Source organism: Phodopus roborovskii, unplaced genomic scaffold, assembly GCF_943737965.1.
Source record: "Phodopus roborovskii unplaced genomic scaffold, PHOROB, whole genome shotgun sequence".
Classification (NCBI taxonomy): Eukaryota; Metazoa; Chordata; class Mammalia; order Rodentia; family Cricetidae; genus Phodopus; species Phodopus roborovskii.
Genome location: NW_026126434.1, coordinates 2,624,345 through 2,644,521, shown reverse-complemented (window position 1 = coordinate 2,644,521; position 20,177 = coordinate 2,624,345). Strand labels below are relative to the sequence as shown.

The 20,177-nt window shown below is 39.5% G+C and overlaps 1 protein-coding gene across 2 annotated transcripts in view; it reads left to right on the top strand.

Annotated features, from left to right (window-relative positions):
- Ppp2r5a (protein phosphatase 2 regulatory subunit B'alpha) overlaps positions 1 to 20,122 on the top strand; it is a 36,936-nt gene extending 16,814 nt beyond the window's left edge. For both annotated transcript variants that reach the window (XM_051186644.1, XM_051186645.1), the window contains exons 2-13: positions 2,780 to 2,976; positions 6,267 to 6,368; positions 10,784 to 10,876; positions 13,570 to 13,700; positions 14,556 to 14,615; positions 15,229 to 15,337; positions 15,936 to 15,989; positions 17,348 to 17,398; positions 17,588 to 17,707; positions 17,790 to 17,917; positions 18,411 to 18,512; positions 19,188 to 20,122. In XM_051186644.1, the coding sequence (XP_051042601.1) occupies positions 2,780 to 2,976; positions 6,267 to 6,368; positions 10,784 to 10,876; positions 13,570 to 13,700; positions 14,556 to 14,615; positions 15,229 to 15,337; positions 15,936 to 15,989; positions 17,348 to 17,398; positions 17,588 to 17,707; positions 17,790 to 17,917; positions 18,411 to 18,512; positions 19,188 to 19,323 (1,283 nt within the window). In that variant the 3' untranslated portion in view covers positions 19,324 to 20,122. The remainder of the gene's footprint in view (positions 1 to 2,779; positions 2,977 to 6,266; positions 6,369 to 10,783; positions 10,877 to 13,569; positions 13,701 to 14,555; positions 14,616 to 15,228; positions 15,338 to 15,935; positions 15,990 to 17,347; positions 17,399 to 17,587; positions 17,708 to 17,789; positions 17,918 to 18,410; positions 18,513 to 19,187) is intronic.
- Positions 20,123 to 20,177: the final 55 nt, after the last annotated feature.

Genomic DNA, 20,177 nt, shown 5'->3' with positions numbered 1-20,177 from the left:
TGGCTGCAGATTCTCATTTGCATCAGGGCAGGCCGGAAGCCAGAAGTGCTAAAACTTTCAAAAGCTCAGCTCTAGCCACCTACCTCTGCCATCTAGTTCCCAGATTCCAAGGGCTCCACAGCCCCAGAAACAGCACCAGCAGCTATAGACCATGTGAGCCTGAGGGGGACAGTTCAGACTCTTCCTTTATACATACAGTCATGCTCATTTATATGTTTCGAAGAGATTAATATCCATCAGTGTCTGTTTTCTCATTGCATCGACAAAAATATACCTGATAAAATAAAGGAGGAAGTTGTTTTATTTATTTAAGATGTATGCTCTTGGACAGAGCATTATTGTGGCAGAAGTGACCCATTTCTTCCAGGTAGACCTACCCACCTAGCAACCAAGGCGTACCTTATAGGTCAACAAAATTTTGAGTAGTTTAGGATAATTAAATTTGGAATGACTGAGCACATTCGAATAGTCTGTGGCTTAGGATATGATTGACACAATACTTGAGGTTTCATGAAGCCACCCAGCATTGTGAGAGGGTCTTCTGCCATGTGTCTCTAGTGTTGGAAGGGATTGTAATGAAACCAGTTTGTTCTGAATGCAAACCATTTTCCTACCACTTTCTTACTGCGTTGGAGCATCAGGGCATGGGTTTTATTGTTGCTATGGAGACAGGTCACACTATGTACCCAGCTGGCCTGGAATTCACTATATGGACTAGGCTGACCTCTGACTCTTAGAAATTCTCCTGCCTTTGCCTCCAGGATTAAAGGAGTGAGCTACTACTGCTGGCTAAGGTTTTGAATGGGAGATAAGGCATTTATTAGAATAAGAAAACTGGTTTCATGTGTGGCAGTGGAGGGTGAGTGACCAGCACTTGCTTATAGATGGTGATTACATATAGAAGTGATGAAGCATGGATTTGTGTTCATCTCCGCATCAAGGTGGAAATAAGCTCAAATAATACTGTTAGAACTGAGTCAGCTCCTGAAGATGGCATCTATTATCATCATTATAATGGAATCTAATTATATTAAAGATGCAATACAAGGGCTGGAATGTTAGTGGTAGAACACTTGCCTAGCATGTGGGATGCCTTGGGTTCAGTCCCCAGTATTGCATACACACAAAAGACTAAGTTGCAATACAGACATTGTCTACTTTAGAAAAGATAAATCTATATTTGAAGGATATAGTGTTTTTGAAAATAAGTGAGTAACAGAGAACTATGGGTATTTTCTGTGAGTTGAGAAAGGGTTCTTAGAATGACTTTATCTTTTCAAGTGGCTATACATGTTATGTATTAAAAAAGCTTACCATTTTTAGTTTACAGAATCTTCTAGCCTTTTAAACTAATGAACTTGGTACCAGTGTCGTTTATTAATGAAATATGAACTATTTGACTTGAAGGACCAAAAACTTCAAAAGATTTACGAAAAGACCATTCAGGTGTCATTGACTTAGCAGAGATGGAGCAGGTTCTGCTGCTGAACATCTGGTGTTTCAGACTCAGTGAAAGATCCTTACTAAAAACAAGGAAGAAATTGATTGAGAAGGACATGTGATGTCAACCTCTGGCCCCTACATGTACTCTCAGACACAGGCATGCACACCCACACACCCACACATGGGGACATAAAAATGTAGATACTTGTGGTAAGATTTCAATCTTTTTGAAGAACTTTTTCATACCTTTATATAAAATAGGTACTGGTTTTAGATGGAAAAATAATTTTATATATTGCCAAACTAAATATCAAGTTTTATGTATATGATCTTAGAAATTTAATCTCAGTAGTTCAAGATACTTAGATAAGTGAGCTACTAGAAGGTCCCTATTGACAGATTTGGAAGTCTAGAGTTTAAGTGTTGTAATTTTTTTTATGCTAAGAACAAAAAGATGTAATATATTTGTTAGGATCAATGTAAAGTACCTTATTTTTGTTAACAAGCAAAAGACAGATATCTATTAAGTGTCTTTTATGTGCCAGGCTCTGTGCTGGGCATTAAAGGGGAGACAGAAAACAGTAGACATAATAACACTTGATTCCTGCTTTGGAGGACTTAATAGATTAGGATCATAGATTTCCATATGATACAAAACATACTGCAGCAGAGATATAGGCCTAAAATACTTCAGAAAAGGTGGGTTAATCAGCCAGTTTAGTTTCAGTTCTATTAGGAAAGCCCCTGATGAAGGACTTAGGCCAAAATGGAACCAGTGGGTGGAGCTTTCAAGACAGTAATGTGGGGAGATGGGCATTCTGGGCTTGGGAAGAGCATGTGCTCTTAGGAAGCCCCCAGGACTGTGGTTTCACTGAGGTGGAGAGGCATGCTGGGCTGCGTTGAAAGGTGACTTGAGATAGGCAGCTGCACTTTGATACAATACAGAAGCTTCATTTTCTAAATTATTGAGGATCTTATTATGATAGTATTGATTCTTTTAGGAAAGTTTTAACTTTCTAAGTAGCTTAGATAATAATCAGGAATGAATAATTAGTTATAAATAATTGTCATGTTCTGACTGAAATCTAGATGAGGGATGGTGAGCATCCAAAGTGATTGAGGTGATCACAAGAAAGGTAGTATTCAGTGATTGGTTGTGGGCAGCAAGAACAGCCCAGCATAAATCCCTACATGATAGGATGTAGATGCATGGATTTACCTTAATCACTTAGAGGACTGTATGCATGCAAGTACCTTCTACAAAATTACATTTAAAAAACACAAAAGTAATGTTAAGATTGGTTTATTCAGAGATTTTTCTCTTTTCTATTTATAGATGCTACTTCAAATGAACAACAAGAGCTTTTCTGCCAGAAGCTACAGCAGTGCTGTGTACTTTTTGATTTCATGGACTCTGTTTCAGATTTGAAGAGCAAAGAAATTAAAAGAGCAACGCTAAATGAACTGGTTGAGTATGTTTCAACTAATCGTGGTGTAATTGTTGAATCAGCGTATTCTGATATAGTAAAAATGGTAAGCTTCTAGATTTCTATTCCTCAGATTATGTAAGCTCAAGGATCTGAGGTGTATGTATAGTAACTAACATACCCAAAAGGATGTTCTTAGAAATACCCCATGGGGCTAGGTGTGGTGACACACACCATTAATCCCAGCACTGGGGAGGGAGAGGCAGGTGGGTCTCTGAGTTCCAGGCCAGCCTGGTCTACAGTGAGTTCTGGGACATACAGGGCTACATAGTGAGATTCTGTCTCAAAGGGAAAAAGGCCCATTTGAAAAATTATCCATTTCCTTGATGAGGCCATTGATAATAGGAGTTGGAGAAATTAGCAGTTACAGTGGCTCTTGGCTACCATATTGGATAGTTCAGTTCTTGAACTTAGAAAGCTGTAGGTTCAACCATAAAGTTCTTGTATAGGGCTACTAGAGTTCAGTTCCCAACACCCATATCTGCAGCTCACAATTGCCTGTATGTAGCTCCAGCTCCAGGAGGGTGTTTCTGGTCTCTGGCGCCTGTACTGAGGTATACATATCTGCACATGAACACATACTTGTAACTAAAAATCTTTAAAAACAATATATATGTAAACTCAGTTTATCCAGATGACAGATGATGTCTGATTGAGTAGTCACTGGAAATTGTGAAGGGGACAGAGAAGGTGTGTGAAAAACACGTAGGCAGTGGCTAAGGGAGTCAGGGTTAGAAGAAATTCTATATGGGAGTTTTCATATATTTGTAGATTATAGCATTTCAATTATCACACACAACACAACCTTTAAGGAGTTAAATAGGTGTCTTAATGTGGAACACAGAACTCTGAAGCACAAGCTAGAATACTGACATGATTCCCTAAGTGGGAATTCTACACCTGTCTTTATGAAGTCCAAACAAGTGAATAAAAATATTGGCTATAATTGCCTTTATGTTAGGTGTACAAGGCACTCGAAACAAATGAACTTCATGTCTAGTTGCCCAGGGTACCTCATTATAGGCATATGTAGTTGAGTTAGCCAAAATCCAGGACACTTCTTGCTCCTAGCATTTTAGGCAAGGAACACTCAGCTCGGTAGATAAATTGTGGAATCTCTCATGTGAAAAAAATTGTTGCCATCTTTATTATAGTAAGGTTTTTGTTTGCTTGTTTTTTAGAATGATGCTATTAGTTTAAGCTCCTCCTTCAGCAGTGGAAGTTGGTTTGGGATTTGTAACTGGCTTTTGTCCCATACTAATGAAACACAAAATTTGTGGGAACATAATTTAAACTATATCCAGACAGAAGAATAACCTAATACTTGTTCTAGGAGAAGAATAAAATGGATAGTAGGAAAGGCAGATTTGACCCTAATAAACTAGTTGGGTTTTCTTTTTAATCACAGTCAAAGTCCTGTTAAAGGAACTTAGGAATTAGTGTTGTATTTTTAAGAACAGGAATTAATGCTTTAGTGTGTGTGTGTGTTTTTTTTAAGATTGGCTATAGAGAAAAAGTTAACCACAGATAATAAACTCCCACAGATAATAAAAGAGGATGTAAGTATTAAATTTTGATGAAGTGTCTATATTTATTTATTTATTTATTTTTTGGGACAGGGTTTCTCTTTTTAGCCCTGGCTGTCCTATAACTCACTCTGTAGATCAGGTTGCCCTTGAACTCACAAAGATCCGCCTGCCTCTGCCTCCTGAGTGCTGGTATTAACAGTGTGCCACCATGCCTGGTTGAACTTCCCATTTTATTATAAAAAATTTAAGAATAAAGATTATTTTCTTCTGTTAACTAATGCCTAGTAGTTTTTAATTGAAGAATCTTGAAATGCCAATGGAAGATACTTTATAAAGTTGATAGATATTAAAAATACTCAAATATATGTCAGACTGTTTTATCCTGGGACTTACTCTCTTTACTCAAGTGAAAAGATGTGTACATTTCATTGTTTTTGTTGTGTAGCTTCTGGATAAGAGTTGGGCCACCTGATCAACCTGAGCCCTTTAACATGTTCCTGAGTATTTATTACGGGCTATTTTATTGGTGGCTACAGGTTAACTTTTGATTTTACTGGTGACAGTAATGTGACTTCCTGCTATTTGTGAAGCTGATGCCCATCAGACTATTACTGGTTTTACTTTAAATTTGGTTTTGAGAGCTGGGCATGGTCGTGCTTGCCTTTAATCCCAACACTCAGGAGCCAGAGGCAGGTGGATCTCTTGAGTTTGAAGCCAGTCTGGTCTACAGAAGTGTTCCAGGAGAAACCCTGTCTCCAGTAAATAAATAACAACAAAATGGGTTTGATTTGTAACTTGGGAAGTTCTAGATAGTTGCTGCCTGGCTGTTATGGTAATGGTGCTGACAGGTATTTGACTGTCCTGGGTGCCACTTTGTAAGAATAGTTGGAAAGTTACTTGTACATTGGTTGTGTTACCTTCTTGCCCCAGGTATTTACTCAGGTAGTTAACCCTTTACTGTAGTCATCCCTTCACTATAGTCCTCCCTCACTGTAGTTATCCCCTTATTATTATTATTACTATTTTGGTTTTTTGAGACAGGGTTTCTCCTTGTAATCACTTTGGCTGTCCTGGAATTAGCTTTTTAGACCAGGCTGGCCTTGAATTCACAGAGATCCACCTGTCTCTGCCTCCTGAGTTCTGGGATGAAAGGAATATGCCATCATTGCCCATTTAACTCCCTCATTATAATCATATCCCTCACTATAGTCTGTCCACACTATAGCTATATCCTGACACTGTAGTCATCACACAAAGCTCACTCTTAAATGGTTACTAAACTGTGGTCCGTTCTTTCTTAAAAGAAATTAACACTGGGTGTGGTGGTGCATGCCTTTAATCCTCCAATCTGGATGCAGAAGCAGGCAGATAGATCTCTGTGAGTTTGAGGCCAGCCTGGTCTACAGAGCAAGTTCCAAAAAGAAAATGAACTGTGGACTGGGACCACAGTGTAGTCTTTGCTGGAGAAAAAAGGATGTGTATGGTTACCTAGGTCCTGGCTGATACTGATGATGTAAAGGAAGAAATTATAAATACCATATTTCACTGACTCTAAAACGCATCTCAGAGCAGTTCCTTGTTTTAGAGTAGTTTGTGTTTTTAAAGTCTCAAATCTCAAAAGTATTAAAATACAGAGTTAAGCTATCATTGAAGTTTTATGACTATAATAACAAGGAGGGTCTTCTTGTTATAGGTACAGAACATGGCTGGGATAGAATATGGAAGGAATTGTAAAATGATCCACAATGGGTTTTTTTTTTTTTAATTATACAGTAAAGAACATGAATCCAAACTTAATTTCTTTCAGATCAGTGCTAACATCTTCCGTACACTTCCTCCAAGTGATAATCCAGATTTTGATCCAGAAGAGGACGAGCCCACACTAGAGGCCTCTTGGCCTCACATACAGGTATGGACTACATGTTTTTATTAGTAATGTTTATGTTTCAATACTCTGCTGATTCTGGGGTGTTTATTTAAAATACTTGACTTTTAAACTGGGCCTGTAATCAGCCCTTGGGAGGCTGAGACAGGAAGATCATTCGTTCAAGACCAGTTTGAGCTTCATAATAAGAACCTGAACCTGTCTCCAAAAACTAAAAGTGTGGACCACTGGGATGTTGCAGGGTGAGGGCAGACACATGCTGTTAAGCCTGCTAACTGGACCCACGTGGAGGAATGAGAAAACAGATTCCTCTTCTAACCTTAAGAGAGAAGGTGTGACATGTACCCTTCCCCCCATGTTAAATTTTTAAAATGCAAAAATAATTTATTTTGAATATATTTCCTAACATTATTTTGTTTTCTATAAGTAATGTTTTGTGACAGCCTCTCTGAGTAGCCCTGGCTGGAGTGGAGCTCACTATGTAGACCAGGCTGGCCTGGAACCCAGAGAGATCTGCCTGCTGAGTGCTGGGATTAAAGTTGTGCCACTATTACTAGCTAAAAGTAATTTTTTTTATTGTAATAAAATATACCTGTGTTAAGATAAAATCTTACTTTTTCATTCAAAGTACTGTGCAAGTGCGGTGACTGTCTGGTGTCAGCTTTCCTCAGCACAGGTAGACACTGTCATCTAAGTACTCGGTTCTCTATTTCTCATCTTCATAGCTCACAACAAACATGAAAACAAACTCTGTTTTCTGCTTGAAGATACACTTACCTGGTTGGATAGTTCTTATACACCGAATCATAATGTGTGGGCTTTTCATGCCTGGGTTCTTTTACTTAGCATAGTATTTTCAAGGTTTATCTATGTTGTAGCATAAGTCACTGCTTTTTACGGTTGAATAATACTCTAATTCATGGATGTGGACTGCTTTTTTAAATTATTGAATGTTAAAGTTCTTTTACCTTTTGGCTGTGTCTTAATCTTATATTGCTGTGAAGAGACACCTTGACCATGGCAACTCTTATAAAGAAAACATTTAATTGACAATGGTGGCTTAGAGTTTCAGAGGTTCAGTCCATTGTTGTTATGGTGGGACATGGTGGTGTGCAGAAAGACATGGTGCTAGAGAGGTAGATGAGAGCTCTGTTATCTTGCAGGCAACAGGAAGTAGACTCAGTGTCACAATGAGCATAGCTTGAGCAAAAGAAACCTCTAAGCCTGTCCCCACAGAGACACACTTCCTCCAACAAGGCCATACTCACTCTTCTAATAGTGCTGCTCTCTTAATGAGCTTATGGGGGGTCAGTTACATTCAAACTACCACAGGCTATTTTTACAACTAGAGCTGTTAATACATTCATATGTAAGTTTTGTGTGAACACTTATTTCCCGTAAAATATTGATTTTTTTTATTCATTTAAAAATATTTTCTAACTTCCCACATGATTTTTTTTTTCACTGCATTGCATGATTTTAGTTCTTATAGAGTTGATGGCAGTAATCAGTTTGTCCTGGAGAACTTTACATGTGTGTTTATACTGTCAAGGGTCTGTGTGCTCCTGGGCCAAGCTGGTTTATAATGTCCAGCCTGTTACCTCACTGATCTGTTCACTGAAAGAAAGATATTGAGTCTCCAGATGTTGGATTGTCTTGGCATTTCTGTGATTTTTTTGTGTTTTGGGACTTGGTTGATAGGTGGATAGGTATACATACCTTATCATTATGAAATGTCCTTTGTCCTTATTTTGAATAGCAGTATAATCATTCCAGCTTTAAGCTACTGTTTCCATGATTTATATTCTCCATCCTTTTTGTTTGACTCTAAAATGTGTCTCTTATAATAGCATTTAGTTGGAGGTGCTAGATCTGTTGTTTTGTTTTGTGTTTTGACGTAGGTTTCTCTCTTATATAGCCCTTTCTGGCCTCTGGAATTTACAGAGATCTGCCTGCTTCTGCCTCCCAAGTGCTGGGATTAAAGGTATCCACCCCCATGCCTGGCTCCTAAATTATTTTTTAATAGGATTAAGCACAAGTTCATCTGGAATTTTCTGCCATACTTGGTATAAAATTAGTGGTACTATTTTTAGTAATGGGGGTTTTTAAAGCATGAAATTCTCATTAGCCGGTGTTACTCATTTTTATTATGTGTAGTTGGAAAGTCTTTGGAAGAGACTTTTAGTTTTTGAAATTTTAAAAGTAAAGACAGATTTTTTTCCATCAGGATATCTTTATAGATTCATAGAAATTAACACAAGAAATTTAGCCAAGTAAACAATGTGTTTCCATTTTTCACTGGTATAATTTGAAGCTCTATTTAAATTTCCTGAGAGAAAATGGTTCTTAACATTTAGAAGATGGTAATTGCTATCAAGATACTATTTCTATGAGTGGTAAATTTCTGTGTTTTCACTTATCAGATCAGATCTGACAGGCATGGTGACTCACCTTTTAATTCCCCACTCTGAGTTTGAGACCAGCCTAGTCTACAGATAAGATATGTAGAATAGATCTGGGGGCAGCTTCATTTCATAGAAGCATGATCTACTGTGACATTTTGAAGGTTGTCAGCCAGTTGTTTCTTCCACCTGTTTGTAACTCATTCAGTATGGATTAAATAACCATTTTCATCTCCTCAGTACTGCTAAATCTGCTCTTGACAGCAGGTATTTGCTAATGTGGACTAGTCATTTCATGTGCATTGCTGTCAGGGAAATTATGTAGATGAAAATAATCTTAAGAAAGTAGGGGTCTGGAAAGATGGTTCAGCAGTTAAGAGTCGACACTGGCTGCTCTTACAGAGGACCCAGGTTTGCATCCCAGCACCAACTTCACAACTGACAGCTGTCTGTAACTCCAGTTCCAGGGAGATAAATGCCCTTTTCTGGTGGTAGACAGACAGACATGGCAAGCAAAACGCCCACACATAAAATAATGATAAGATTAAGAAAAAAAGAAACTGGGTCTAGAGAAATGACTCAGTGGTTAAGAGCACTGCTGCTCTTCCAGAGGACCCAAGTTCGATTCCCAGCACTTACATTGTGGCTTTCAACTGTCTGTGGCTGTTTCAGGGGATCTAATGCCCTCATACAGACATGCAGGCAGAACAGCCATACACATAAAATAAGAAATAAACCTTATACAACTTATGAAAAGTCCTCTTAGCTTTTTGTTCACCTGACTCCTCTGGTTTACTGGATGAGCTTCTTGAGCCGCATAGTACTTATCCTTTGCTCACACTGCATGTAGCCCACCCAGTGCGCAGTATGCAAATAGGTACCAAGTGAACTGGGCTGTCAGCAAAGCTCCACAGTTTAACTTCACAGCATTCCAGGCTCACTATTATTATTATAGGGTTTTGTTTGTTTGCTTTTGTTTTTCGAGACGGTTTCTTTGTGTTGGCCTGGCTGTCCTGGAACTCACTCTGTAGAACAAGCTGGGCTTTAACTCACAGAGATCCATCTGCCTCTGACTCCTGAGTGCTTGCGTCACCATCACCCAGCTATGGTTAAAAATAAAAGACTCTAGCCATGCCTTCTTCTTATATGCTGCTTAATTCTGACTTCCAGTCACAGTGCTGTCATACAGGTCATACACACAATGCTTCTTGATACCAGTCTCACCCATGTGTCAGCTTCATTTGCTCTGGTGTACATACCTTCCTTCTGCTTTTACGTGTGTGTGTGTGTGTGTAAAACCTGTGGGAGTTTAGTTTTTTGTTTTGTTTTAATCTTCTCCTACATGGATACTCAGGTCAGCAGTTGGTGGCAAGCACTGTTACATGCTGAACCATCTTGCCAGATCCCCTACTCCAGGCTTACAGGAGATTGATTTTTAAAACTGGCATGCACACACTGCCCATTCTCATCCTGAGCCTATGTTTAGGTGACCCTAGGGGTGAAATTGAGGTAGGGTGGTAGTACATGGGGGAAGGAACATGAACCTGATACCTTAGGGTCACTGACTGATGAGTGATGCAGAGTGACAGACCTGACAGACTGTGACTCAGGAGACTCTGCCACTGTGATGACCGCTCCATGACCAAGGGTGGCCTGGGAGCACAGAGCTATTGGCCTACACACGTTCATGTCATAGTCTACCAAGGACAGACTGTCGGACTGGAGACAGGAGCCATAGATAAATACTGCTTACTGGTTTGCTTTCTTACACATCCCAGGACCATCTCACTGGTTTGCTTTCTTACACATCCCAGGACCATCTCTCTGTAAGGGGCTCCCACAATAATCCAAAGGAGGCATTTTTATCAATTGACGTTCCCCTTCCCAGATAATTGTAACTTGTGTCAAGTTGATAAAAAGCCAATCAGGACAATAAAAAGGTTTTTAAAAAATCTTTAAATTTAGAACAATTACCAACTCAAGCTGATAAGAGGTGTGTTTTTACTGGTGTTTAGAATATTTTTTTTTCTTGCACAGCTGGTGTATGAATTCTTCTTGAGATTCTTGGAGAGCCCTGATTTCCAGCCCAGCATTGCAAAGCGATACATTGATCAGAAGTTTGTACAACAGGTAAGGGACTCCTAGATCTCAAATCTTTATATCTTAGCACTTAAGACTAGTCATTCAAAACATAAATACTTAAAAGTACTTAGTAATTGTTCTTGACAAACAAAATAAGAGTAGCTTTGAGGGGTTGGCAAGATGACTGGGGTCAAATCCCTTCCTGCTTTTCCAGAAGTTCTGTGTTCAAATCTTAGCACCCACATCAGGCCCCTCACCAAAGCCTATTAACTCCAGCTCCAGGGGACCAGGTGGTCGTCTGACCCACACAGGTTACACTTTTTTAAAGTAGCTTTCAGAAGTTGAGTTTTGAATCAAGGATGAGCACCCAGTGAAATCAGTCAAACTGCCCTTCCTGCAGTTCCTCAAAAATTTGGGGTGATCATATCATCTAAGGGTGAAACTTCTGTTTTAAAATTTCTAAGTCTTCAAACTGCTATGTTAAACACCTATGACTTTGAGCTGAAGGGGAGAGAATGATCTCGGAGTTTGAGCTCTCTGTGCCTTTCTGGACATCCAGCATCAGTCGCCCGTCCTTCCTGTCCAAGCGCCACAGGTGAAATAAAATGGGACTGTTAAGGAAAGGAGGTAGCTAAGCACATGGAATGACTTCTTGGTTTTTAGAAACTGGTATTACCTCTAATTCCAGAACTTAGATGCAATTAATTTCTAAGAATGTGACCATTTGTTTTTATTGTCAAAAGCTTTTAAAGACCACTTTATAACCTCTTAAATCATTGAAATTATCTGCCCCTAAACAGAACTGTAAAGTGACCCAAATGTTTCTCTATCCATTTTCTCTTAAAGCCATTATCAGTTAGAAATTTGATGCCAAGGGCACAATTAAAATTCTGTTATGAGGACCTTTCAGACCACTGTCGAGTGTCCTGGATGTTAAAGAGTCCCCTTACTTAGAACTGTCCCTGTTCATTAACAATGTATATAAATCAGCCAAATTAAAGTGGGGTCTTTGGAGCTATTGCAGAGGAAGGCATGTTTATTTTCTTGTTCTCATGCACTTAGCACCTAGGGAAGCCACACACATTAAACTTTACTTCAAATGACAGCAGGTTGAGGGGAATCTTGCTACTGCAGCCTGGTGCTCTAGGCACTCAGAAAACTGGCTTTTCTGGGGATGTGAGGAGAAACCTGGTAACGGTGGGAAACATTTTCTACTTCTACCCCAAACTATGTGGAAAGCCAAAGCAATAATCTTAATTCTGACAGTTCTGTGTACTGCCCACAGCTGCTTCTGGGGGATTAGGGGTTGCTTCTGCAAATGCCCTATGAGAATTCTCAGCTTTTGAAAGTTTGAAAACTCAGAATAGGAGAGATTTTGTTAGAGTGGATGGTGTAGGTAGGAAGGGCCCTGCATAACTTAAATTTATGTTCAAATCAGAGAATCTCCAGAGAAAACTAAGATGTATTTATTGTTACCATTTGAATACATTATAAATTGTTGTAGAGAGCCCACATCAGTGCCACACGTAAATGGCAGGGTCTGGATTTGAGCTAGAGCAGGGGTTCCTAATGTTGTGGACTGTTTAATGCAGTTTCCCATGGTGTGTTGACCCCCAACCATAACATTGTTTCATTGCTGCTTCATAACTGCAATGTTGCTACTGTTACGAATAAATACCTAGTATGCAGCCCATCTGATACAAGACCTCAAGGGGGTCACAACCCATGGGTTGAGAATTGCTGAACTAGACCCTCTGACCTTGATTGAATTATTCTTTAAAAATAATTTGAAGGCAACAGAGCCAGAAAAAGCAGGTTTCCTGTTATGAATATGACATTTCTAATTTAGGTTTTATTTCAACATATGTATAGCTAACAAGTACCCTCAAGCTTAATATTTCCCCCTTAGAGATAAATCTCCAATTTGAGCAAAATCATTTTTTAAGTAAACCAACATGAGAAACGGGACTTTAAGGTTAAATTAGAAGTTTAGCCATTTTTAACTATAATAATTTGGATTAGTGCTTCTGTCTCATAGGTATTTCTGGCTGTAGCCTCATGCAGTACTGAACCCTTAGCCAAAAATGAGTGCAAACCACAAGCAAGTCGTTTGTTTAGGGCACATGAGTGTGACTTACCACTACCTCAGAAATTCTACTTGGGTTTGAAATCACACAATTGAAGACAAAATGGAGTCAGAGCATCTGGTGAGGCCCAGAGCTTGTCACCTGTCCTGTAACTACCCAGCATCACAGTTTCATAACATAAGATTCCATGCAGTTTGGTAGACCATGTATATTTGCATTATGGGCTTGCTGTTTGAGACAGCCTCACCACTGTGTAGATCAGGCTGACTTCCCAGGACCAGTACCTGGGAGGTAGAGGCAGGAAGATTGCAAGTTCAACCAGCCTGGCCACGTAATAGATCGATGTCTCAAAAACCAACTTTTTAACTTGCTACCAAAAAACATTAAACATCTCTCAAATTATGACACTAAAAATATTAGGATAGGAAAAGAATTTTAAAGTCCCTGGCAAGGTTAAAAAAAAATCTTATTTTTATAATGTGTTTTTAAAATGACATGTTCTCTCTTGGTTTACTTAGCAGAGATAAAATCTGCTAAGACAATATTTAGGAAAAAGTTAAAGATTTCATAGGTTATCTTACAATCAAAATTAGAAAAAAGAGCGGTTTTAGCTTGATTATTTTTTTAAAGTAATCTGTCAGATTTTTTTTAAAGCTCCTGGAGCTTTTTGATAGTGAAGATCCGAGAGAACGAGACTTCCTGAAGACTGTCTTGCATCGGATTTATGGGAAGTTCCTGGGGCTGAGAGCATTCATCAGGAAGCAAATTAACAACATCTTCCTTAGGTAAACTCATCATTTACAGCACTCTCTCTTCGTGCCTTCTTTAACCAAGCGCCTGTACTTAGTTTGTATCTGAAACCTGACCTGGCTGTGGCGTCTTAGTCATTCCTACTCATTGAGTGGTTCTCACCTGTGGCAGATTAAAATTTTAGAAGCATGCGCCCTCCTTTTCTAGGTCGGCAGTAGTAATGAGGACAGTGTTTGATGAAGGAAGAATTTGCTGGAAAACTTTTCTCTAAGCATTTTAATTGTTTTTAAACAATCACTATTAAGCCAACACCTGTGAAAGTTCTGATTTTTTTTTTTTTGACAAAGCTAATTAAAACCCATATGGAACTGTGGTTGAAACATTTGCTTCACATTAACGCCTGTGTTTCAGGTTTATTCTCCTAGTCTGAGTTAACTGAACACAAGAAAGAGGCTAGCATTGGAGATGAGTGATGGCTGTTCCCCAGCACTTAAGTCAGTGCTCATCTACTGCAGCCCTTCATGCTGTCATTTGCTTTCAAGGCAGGCCCGATAGTAGAAAACAGGATAGCCTATGTCACTTACAATCTAGGAAAATTCTAAGCAGTTGAAAAAGTGAACCCTTTTTTGAGTAGTGCTTTCCTACTTTGAGAAGGTCCCTTCCTTATTAAGTAAAATATAATGACCCAGAGGAAATGTGAATGTTATTCTCAAGTGGCAAATTTTAGCAGACATGTGATTCAAGGAAATACATCAAAAGGTCAAGATTGGCTACACATAGTCTTGAAGGTAGTTTGGGATGCTTGAGACCTTGTCTAATTAAAAAAAAAAAGTGATGTGAACAAAAATGCCTGATGGTTAAACAGTTATCTGTCTTTACTTCAAATTCAGGTTTATATATGAAACAGAACATTTCAATGGTGTGGCTGAACTCCTTGAAATATTAGGAAGGTAGGTATGGGAGGGGGTATGGTTTTTTAAGAATTAAGTTACTGGGTGTTTTATGTACCAAACAGCTGGAGTTGAAAAAAAAACGAGTTCCCATATTTTTAGAGTTTAGAGCACAATGCTCAAGGCCCTAGGTTCAACTCCCAACAACAGAGCATAAGCTGGTGTCAGGGCCTTGGCATATCAAATACTGCTGTGATGCGTATGCCCCAGATATTTTCAGGCTCCAACTGGGAAGGGATGGAAGTTGTTATTTCATGAAACATTTACTATAAGAACTCTACCCAACTGCTGATAGGCCGTTCCTAATCTAGCTTAGTCTTTTTTAAGAGTCTTTAATCTTTGATTTTACATACACATTTCCTCATAGAAGTAATGATAGAATTCATTCCAGGTTATTCAGAACTGTAGGAGAAACTCCCTACTGAACATGTTAGAAATTCTGACCGCTTTGAGACAGGCCCTCTCCTGTTGCTTTTGGAAGAAAAGTAAATGCAGCCATGCAGAGCTAAAGAGACAGATAACACTGCCCAGCAGCAGCCTGCCTTCCTCATGTGCAGCTTCTGCAACCAGGGTGGTGACTTAACCCTTCTTCCCCTGCCTTTTCTCCCTGCAGTATCATCAATGGCTTTGCATTGCCGCTGAAAGCAGAACATAAGCAATTTCTAATGAAGGTTCTTATTCCTATGCATACTGCAAAAGGACTAGCTTTATTTCATGCTCAGGTAAGATTCACAAGTATGGCAAGTGAAAGGAATACTTAGTATATACTAAGACAAAGAATTTGAGAGATATTAAGATGTTAGTGTTGTGTATTATGAGTTCATGTACATACTGCTGGTGCAGTTCTAAGTTAAGGAGTAGAAGTTTACTTATACTCAGGGTCCAGGACCTAAACTTAAGCTTCATGACCCTAATGAATCTTATGCATCAAACCCTAAAACCTCTCAGAAGGGTCTTGGTCAGGTCACTGCTCACCTTAGATCAGTAGTTCTCAACTCCCTAACGCTGCAACCCTTTAAATCTTCCTGTTGTGGTGACTGCAACCATTAAATGATTTGCATTGCTGCTGTAATGAATCGTAATGTTATACCTGATTCACAACCCACAGATTGAGAACCACTGCCTTAGAGGAAAACATCTGCATATTTCATATTAATAGATATGCACTGGAAGACTAAGGGGTATTTTAAAGTTAAGTCTGGAGCTAACAATCTGTAGAACTTAGAATAAACTGAAGTGACATTTTGTGTAGATGTGAAAATATCATATTCCTAACTGTTAATTCATTGATGTTTTCTTAAACTTGTCTTTGCCCTTCAGCTGGCATACTGTGTTGTGCAGTTCCTGGAGAAAGACACAACACTGACAGAGCCTGTAAGTATTTGGTTCCCTCTTGTTACAGCCTATGTATCCATTGTCACACAGTAGGAGAAACTGGGAGGTGGGGGAAGGGAGCATGCTCATGAGGAATTGAGTGGACTGATTGGATTGCAGTCTTAGTTATCAAGAAAATGATTGAGTAATTGAGTGGACTGATTGGATTGCAGTCTTAGTTATCAAGAAAATGATTGAGTTAGGGTGAGAACAGAAGGCAAAGAAGCATAATGAACTGTAACCTTCAGTACTGGCTGATATGGAACACATTGTATATATCATACCTAGACTGGTTTCTAGCTCACTATGATCCTCCTGCCTCAGCCCCCTAAATGCTAGGATTTTGAATTCCCCTGACGACTATACAAACCATTGCAGCTTTAAGATAATTCGAGTGAGCTGGGCATTGGTGGTGCACGCCTTTAATCCCCATACTCAGGAGGCCAAGTGGATCTCTGTGAGTTTGAGGCCAGCCTGGTTTACAGTGGAACCCCACGACAGCTTCCAAAGCCACAGAGAAATCCTGTCTCGAAAAACCAAAACAGAAAATTTGAGTGCTCTGGTAGAATGCTTTCTAAGCATTTTAAATACAAATATTGGAGGATTAAAATTCAACTACTTTAGGCTAACCCTAGGGGATGCTTAAAAATTTATGTGCATGGTTTTCATCTTTCACTTGAAAAGTAGTTACAGTCTCACAGCTGGAAACATATTTTAAAGACAAATCAGACAGAATTAGAAGCTTTCTGGTACATATGAAACTACAAGCACTCTAATTAGAGATTAACTCATGAAAGCTCCCACCTAATAAACACTAATGAATAAAGATTAGGGAGAGTTTGTTTTTCCTTTTAACCTATTGAGTTGAACCATTCTGGCATTTCTAGTATTTAGTGCACTACCAGATTAGTAAAATTTGGCCTCCTTTTAATATTTTAATTTAGGAACCCTGGCTTTTAAATGTGTACTGTATAAGTTTAGATTATGGGAAATTGCCTATTCTTTATGATCACCTCAAAGAGCTAGGGCTGGAGCTCAGGTTGTATTAGCATTCATGGGGCCTCAGAGTGGAAGGCAGAGATCAGAAATCCAAGGTCACTGTTACAGTCCTGAAAACAAAAACGTTCTTGTGAAATAACCTTCACTCCATCAGGCTGCATTTCACTGTCTTGTATTACGATTGGTCCATTAGAATGTAGGTAGAGACCCCCTCTGCTCACCTGTCTACTATCATGTCCCAGGCCCTTGGTGTGAAGCCATATAGGAATTTTCATGGCCCTGAAACCCCAAGTGCTGGGATTATAGACATGCATCACCAAACCTAACTGCTCAGTTCATTCTAAACTTGTTTCTTGTAGGTGATCAGAGGACTGCTGAAATTTTGGCCAAAAACGTGCAGTCAGAAAGAGGTGGGTTTTAATAAAGTACAATGCATTTTAGTCAGACTTTGCAATCTTGCCCTGGTCCATAGTGGGAGGAGCACGGAGATAGCCCTGAACAGTGTCCACCTCCTAACATACAGCTGTTCCTTGTCTGTATAGCTTCTAAATTAGTATCATTTGTTGTGACATTTTAAACAGATTTTCTTTTTAATCTAGGTGATGTTTTTAGGAGAAATTGAAGAAATCTTAGATGTCATTGAACCAACACAATTCAAAAAAATTGAAGAGCCACTTTTTAAGCAAATATCCAAGTGTGTCTCCAGTTCTCATTTTCAGGTATCATCTTCCTTCCTTGGTGACTATGATTTTGTACCATCCTTTTTCCCCTATAAATTTTGACATTTGTTATCTTTTGTAGGTTGCAGAAAGAGCACTGTACTTCTGGAATAATGAATATATTCTTAGTTTGATTGAAGAGAATATTGATAAAATTCTGCCAATTATGTTTGCCAGTCTGTATAAAATTTCCAAAGAACACTGGAATCAGTAAGTTTTTTGTTGGTGTTTTTTAAAATTTAATGTATAGTCTAAAAAGTCCTGGCTGGCCTTGCCTTGAACTCATGTATTACTGTTCAATACTGTATGCCAATGTCACGGTTTTAGATATATGGATATCCCTCAGCAAATGGTCTTACCAAAGTGAGGGCCAGTGCCCCTGCAGAAACAATGTGGCTGAGCTGCACCTAGCCTCCCCCAACTAGGAGCTGAAGACTATATACTCTTAACAGCTGTGGCATTTTTGTCTTTGCAACCCAGGGTTTCAGATGAGACACACATGGAGAACCAGAATATTCTTAGCTATAAACATCAGCATAATATAGGAAAGACGTAAGCTTTGGAATCAGATCATACATGCGAGTTACATCATCTAAGTCAGTCATGTGTTCAGCTGACACCAGCCCAGTTCAGAGATGCAAGTGTGAAAGTGTTGTGTCTCCCAGCTGCTGGCCTCTAACCCAGGACTGGCTTTTTCCTTCAGGACCATCGTAGCACTTGTGTACAACGTGCTGAAAACCCTGATGGAGATGAACGGCAAGCTTTTTGATGATCTCACTAGTTCCTACAAAGCTGAGAGACAGAGGTACTTGAGACATTTTGTCATCCAGTTCAGAAAGGTCTATTTCTTCATTGTCAGAGTGACTGTGAATATATTACACAGCTTCCCTGACAGCTTGGCAGTTCCAGTGCTGTGGATTACAGCAAGTGGTATTGAGGTCATCATTCAAGGTGGGCAGTAACTACTCCATCAAGGCTACCACCTGCTATTTTATGTAAAAAAGATCCAGCCCTCTCTCACCAGGGCATATATAGTGGGTCAACCTTTAATCCCAGGACTATATGCCAAACAAACCAACCCCCACAAAGTTCAGATAGAAATAAGAGGTGAGCAGGATATTGTAAATTGGTCACATGGCCACATGGCTGTCTATGAAAGTCAAATTCTTTAAAATGAGCTGTAGAAATAAAAGGCCATGTTATAGCCTGTATCCAAATTGAACCCAAACTTATGGGTGGGTTAGAAGCTTGCCATTACAGGGCCCAAGTGTTACTCTAGCTGACCTAGAGCCACTGTGGTGATTATGGTGAGTTATCTCGTGTGTGGTCACATAGACCTATATAGCTACTCAGGAGGCTGACAAAAAAAACAAAACAAACCAAAAAAAAAAAAAAAAAACACGAGGTGTTCTACCTTCTCCACTGTCTGCCAATGAGGGACTTCGTGAGCTTCTGATTAAAACTGTTGGTTTCTCCTCAGAGAGAAAAAGAAAGAATTGGAACGTGAAGAATTATGGAAAAAATTAGAAGAGCTGAAGCTGAAGAAGGCTCTGGAAAAACAGAACAGTGCTTACACCATGCACGGTATTCTAGGCTGTAACACAGGTGCCAGATAAAGAGCAGCTCCCTCCGTACACAAAATCTTCAAAGCAAACCTCATCAGTATAATATGATTAGGAGGCCAGTTTTTTCTGGCAAGCTAAGTGAAAGAAATATGGACTAAACATAGCCCTGTGCTGTATCATGGCCACAGTATATTGTAACCTTTGTCTTATCATGGACTGTGTCACTTTATTACCCGTGTCCTGAGTGAGGTGACTGGGAGTGGTGAGAATCTTGACTTGAACTCTCGATTGTGCTGCACACATCAGGTCATTCTCTGTGCTCTCACATCTCTGCAGACCTTGGTTACGACCAGGAAAGAACTTTGTAAGTTCTTTGAGGTGTTGTCCTTCCCTCGCCTCTCCCAGAGAGACGTGGGATAAAAGCCCAGCCTCTTTAAAGATACTGCCATACTCTGGGTTTTGCAACACTTTACGTCTCCAGGCTTCTGAAGCACAAAGTATTAAAGCTGGGGAAGTAAACCAAAATTCTGACTCTTCCCAAATACCCCCTTCAGCAGCAGCACCCCAGAGTGGTGGACCCTAGGCTCACCCCTCCTTCCTTCCTCTCTCCAAGGCTGGAGGCTCTGAGTTGCACAGTGTGACACAGACCGCTAGCTGTCACTGCCTGGCTGTAGGTGATGCATTGACTGTGTCGAGGCCCTGTGTGTTCTTACCTGGTCAGGTGTTTCTCCCATGTTATCAGTACCATTCCAGCCTCTTGCCTCGCCACTGTATGGAAACTTTTATAGCGGAAGCTCCTCACTGGGGATTGAGCACCATTTAATAAAGTCTATGTTTGTATTTTGCCTTATGTCATCTGCTCTTTTATATCTGGGAGACAAAAAAATCAGTTTGTGGATGTGTTC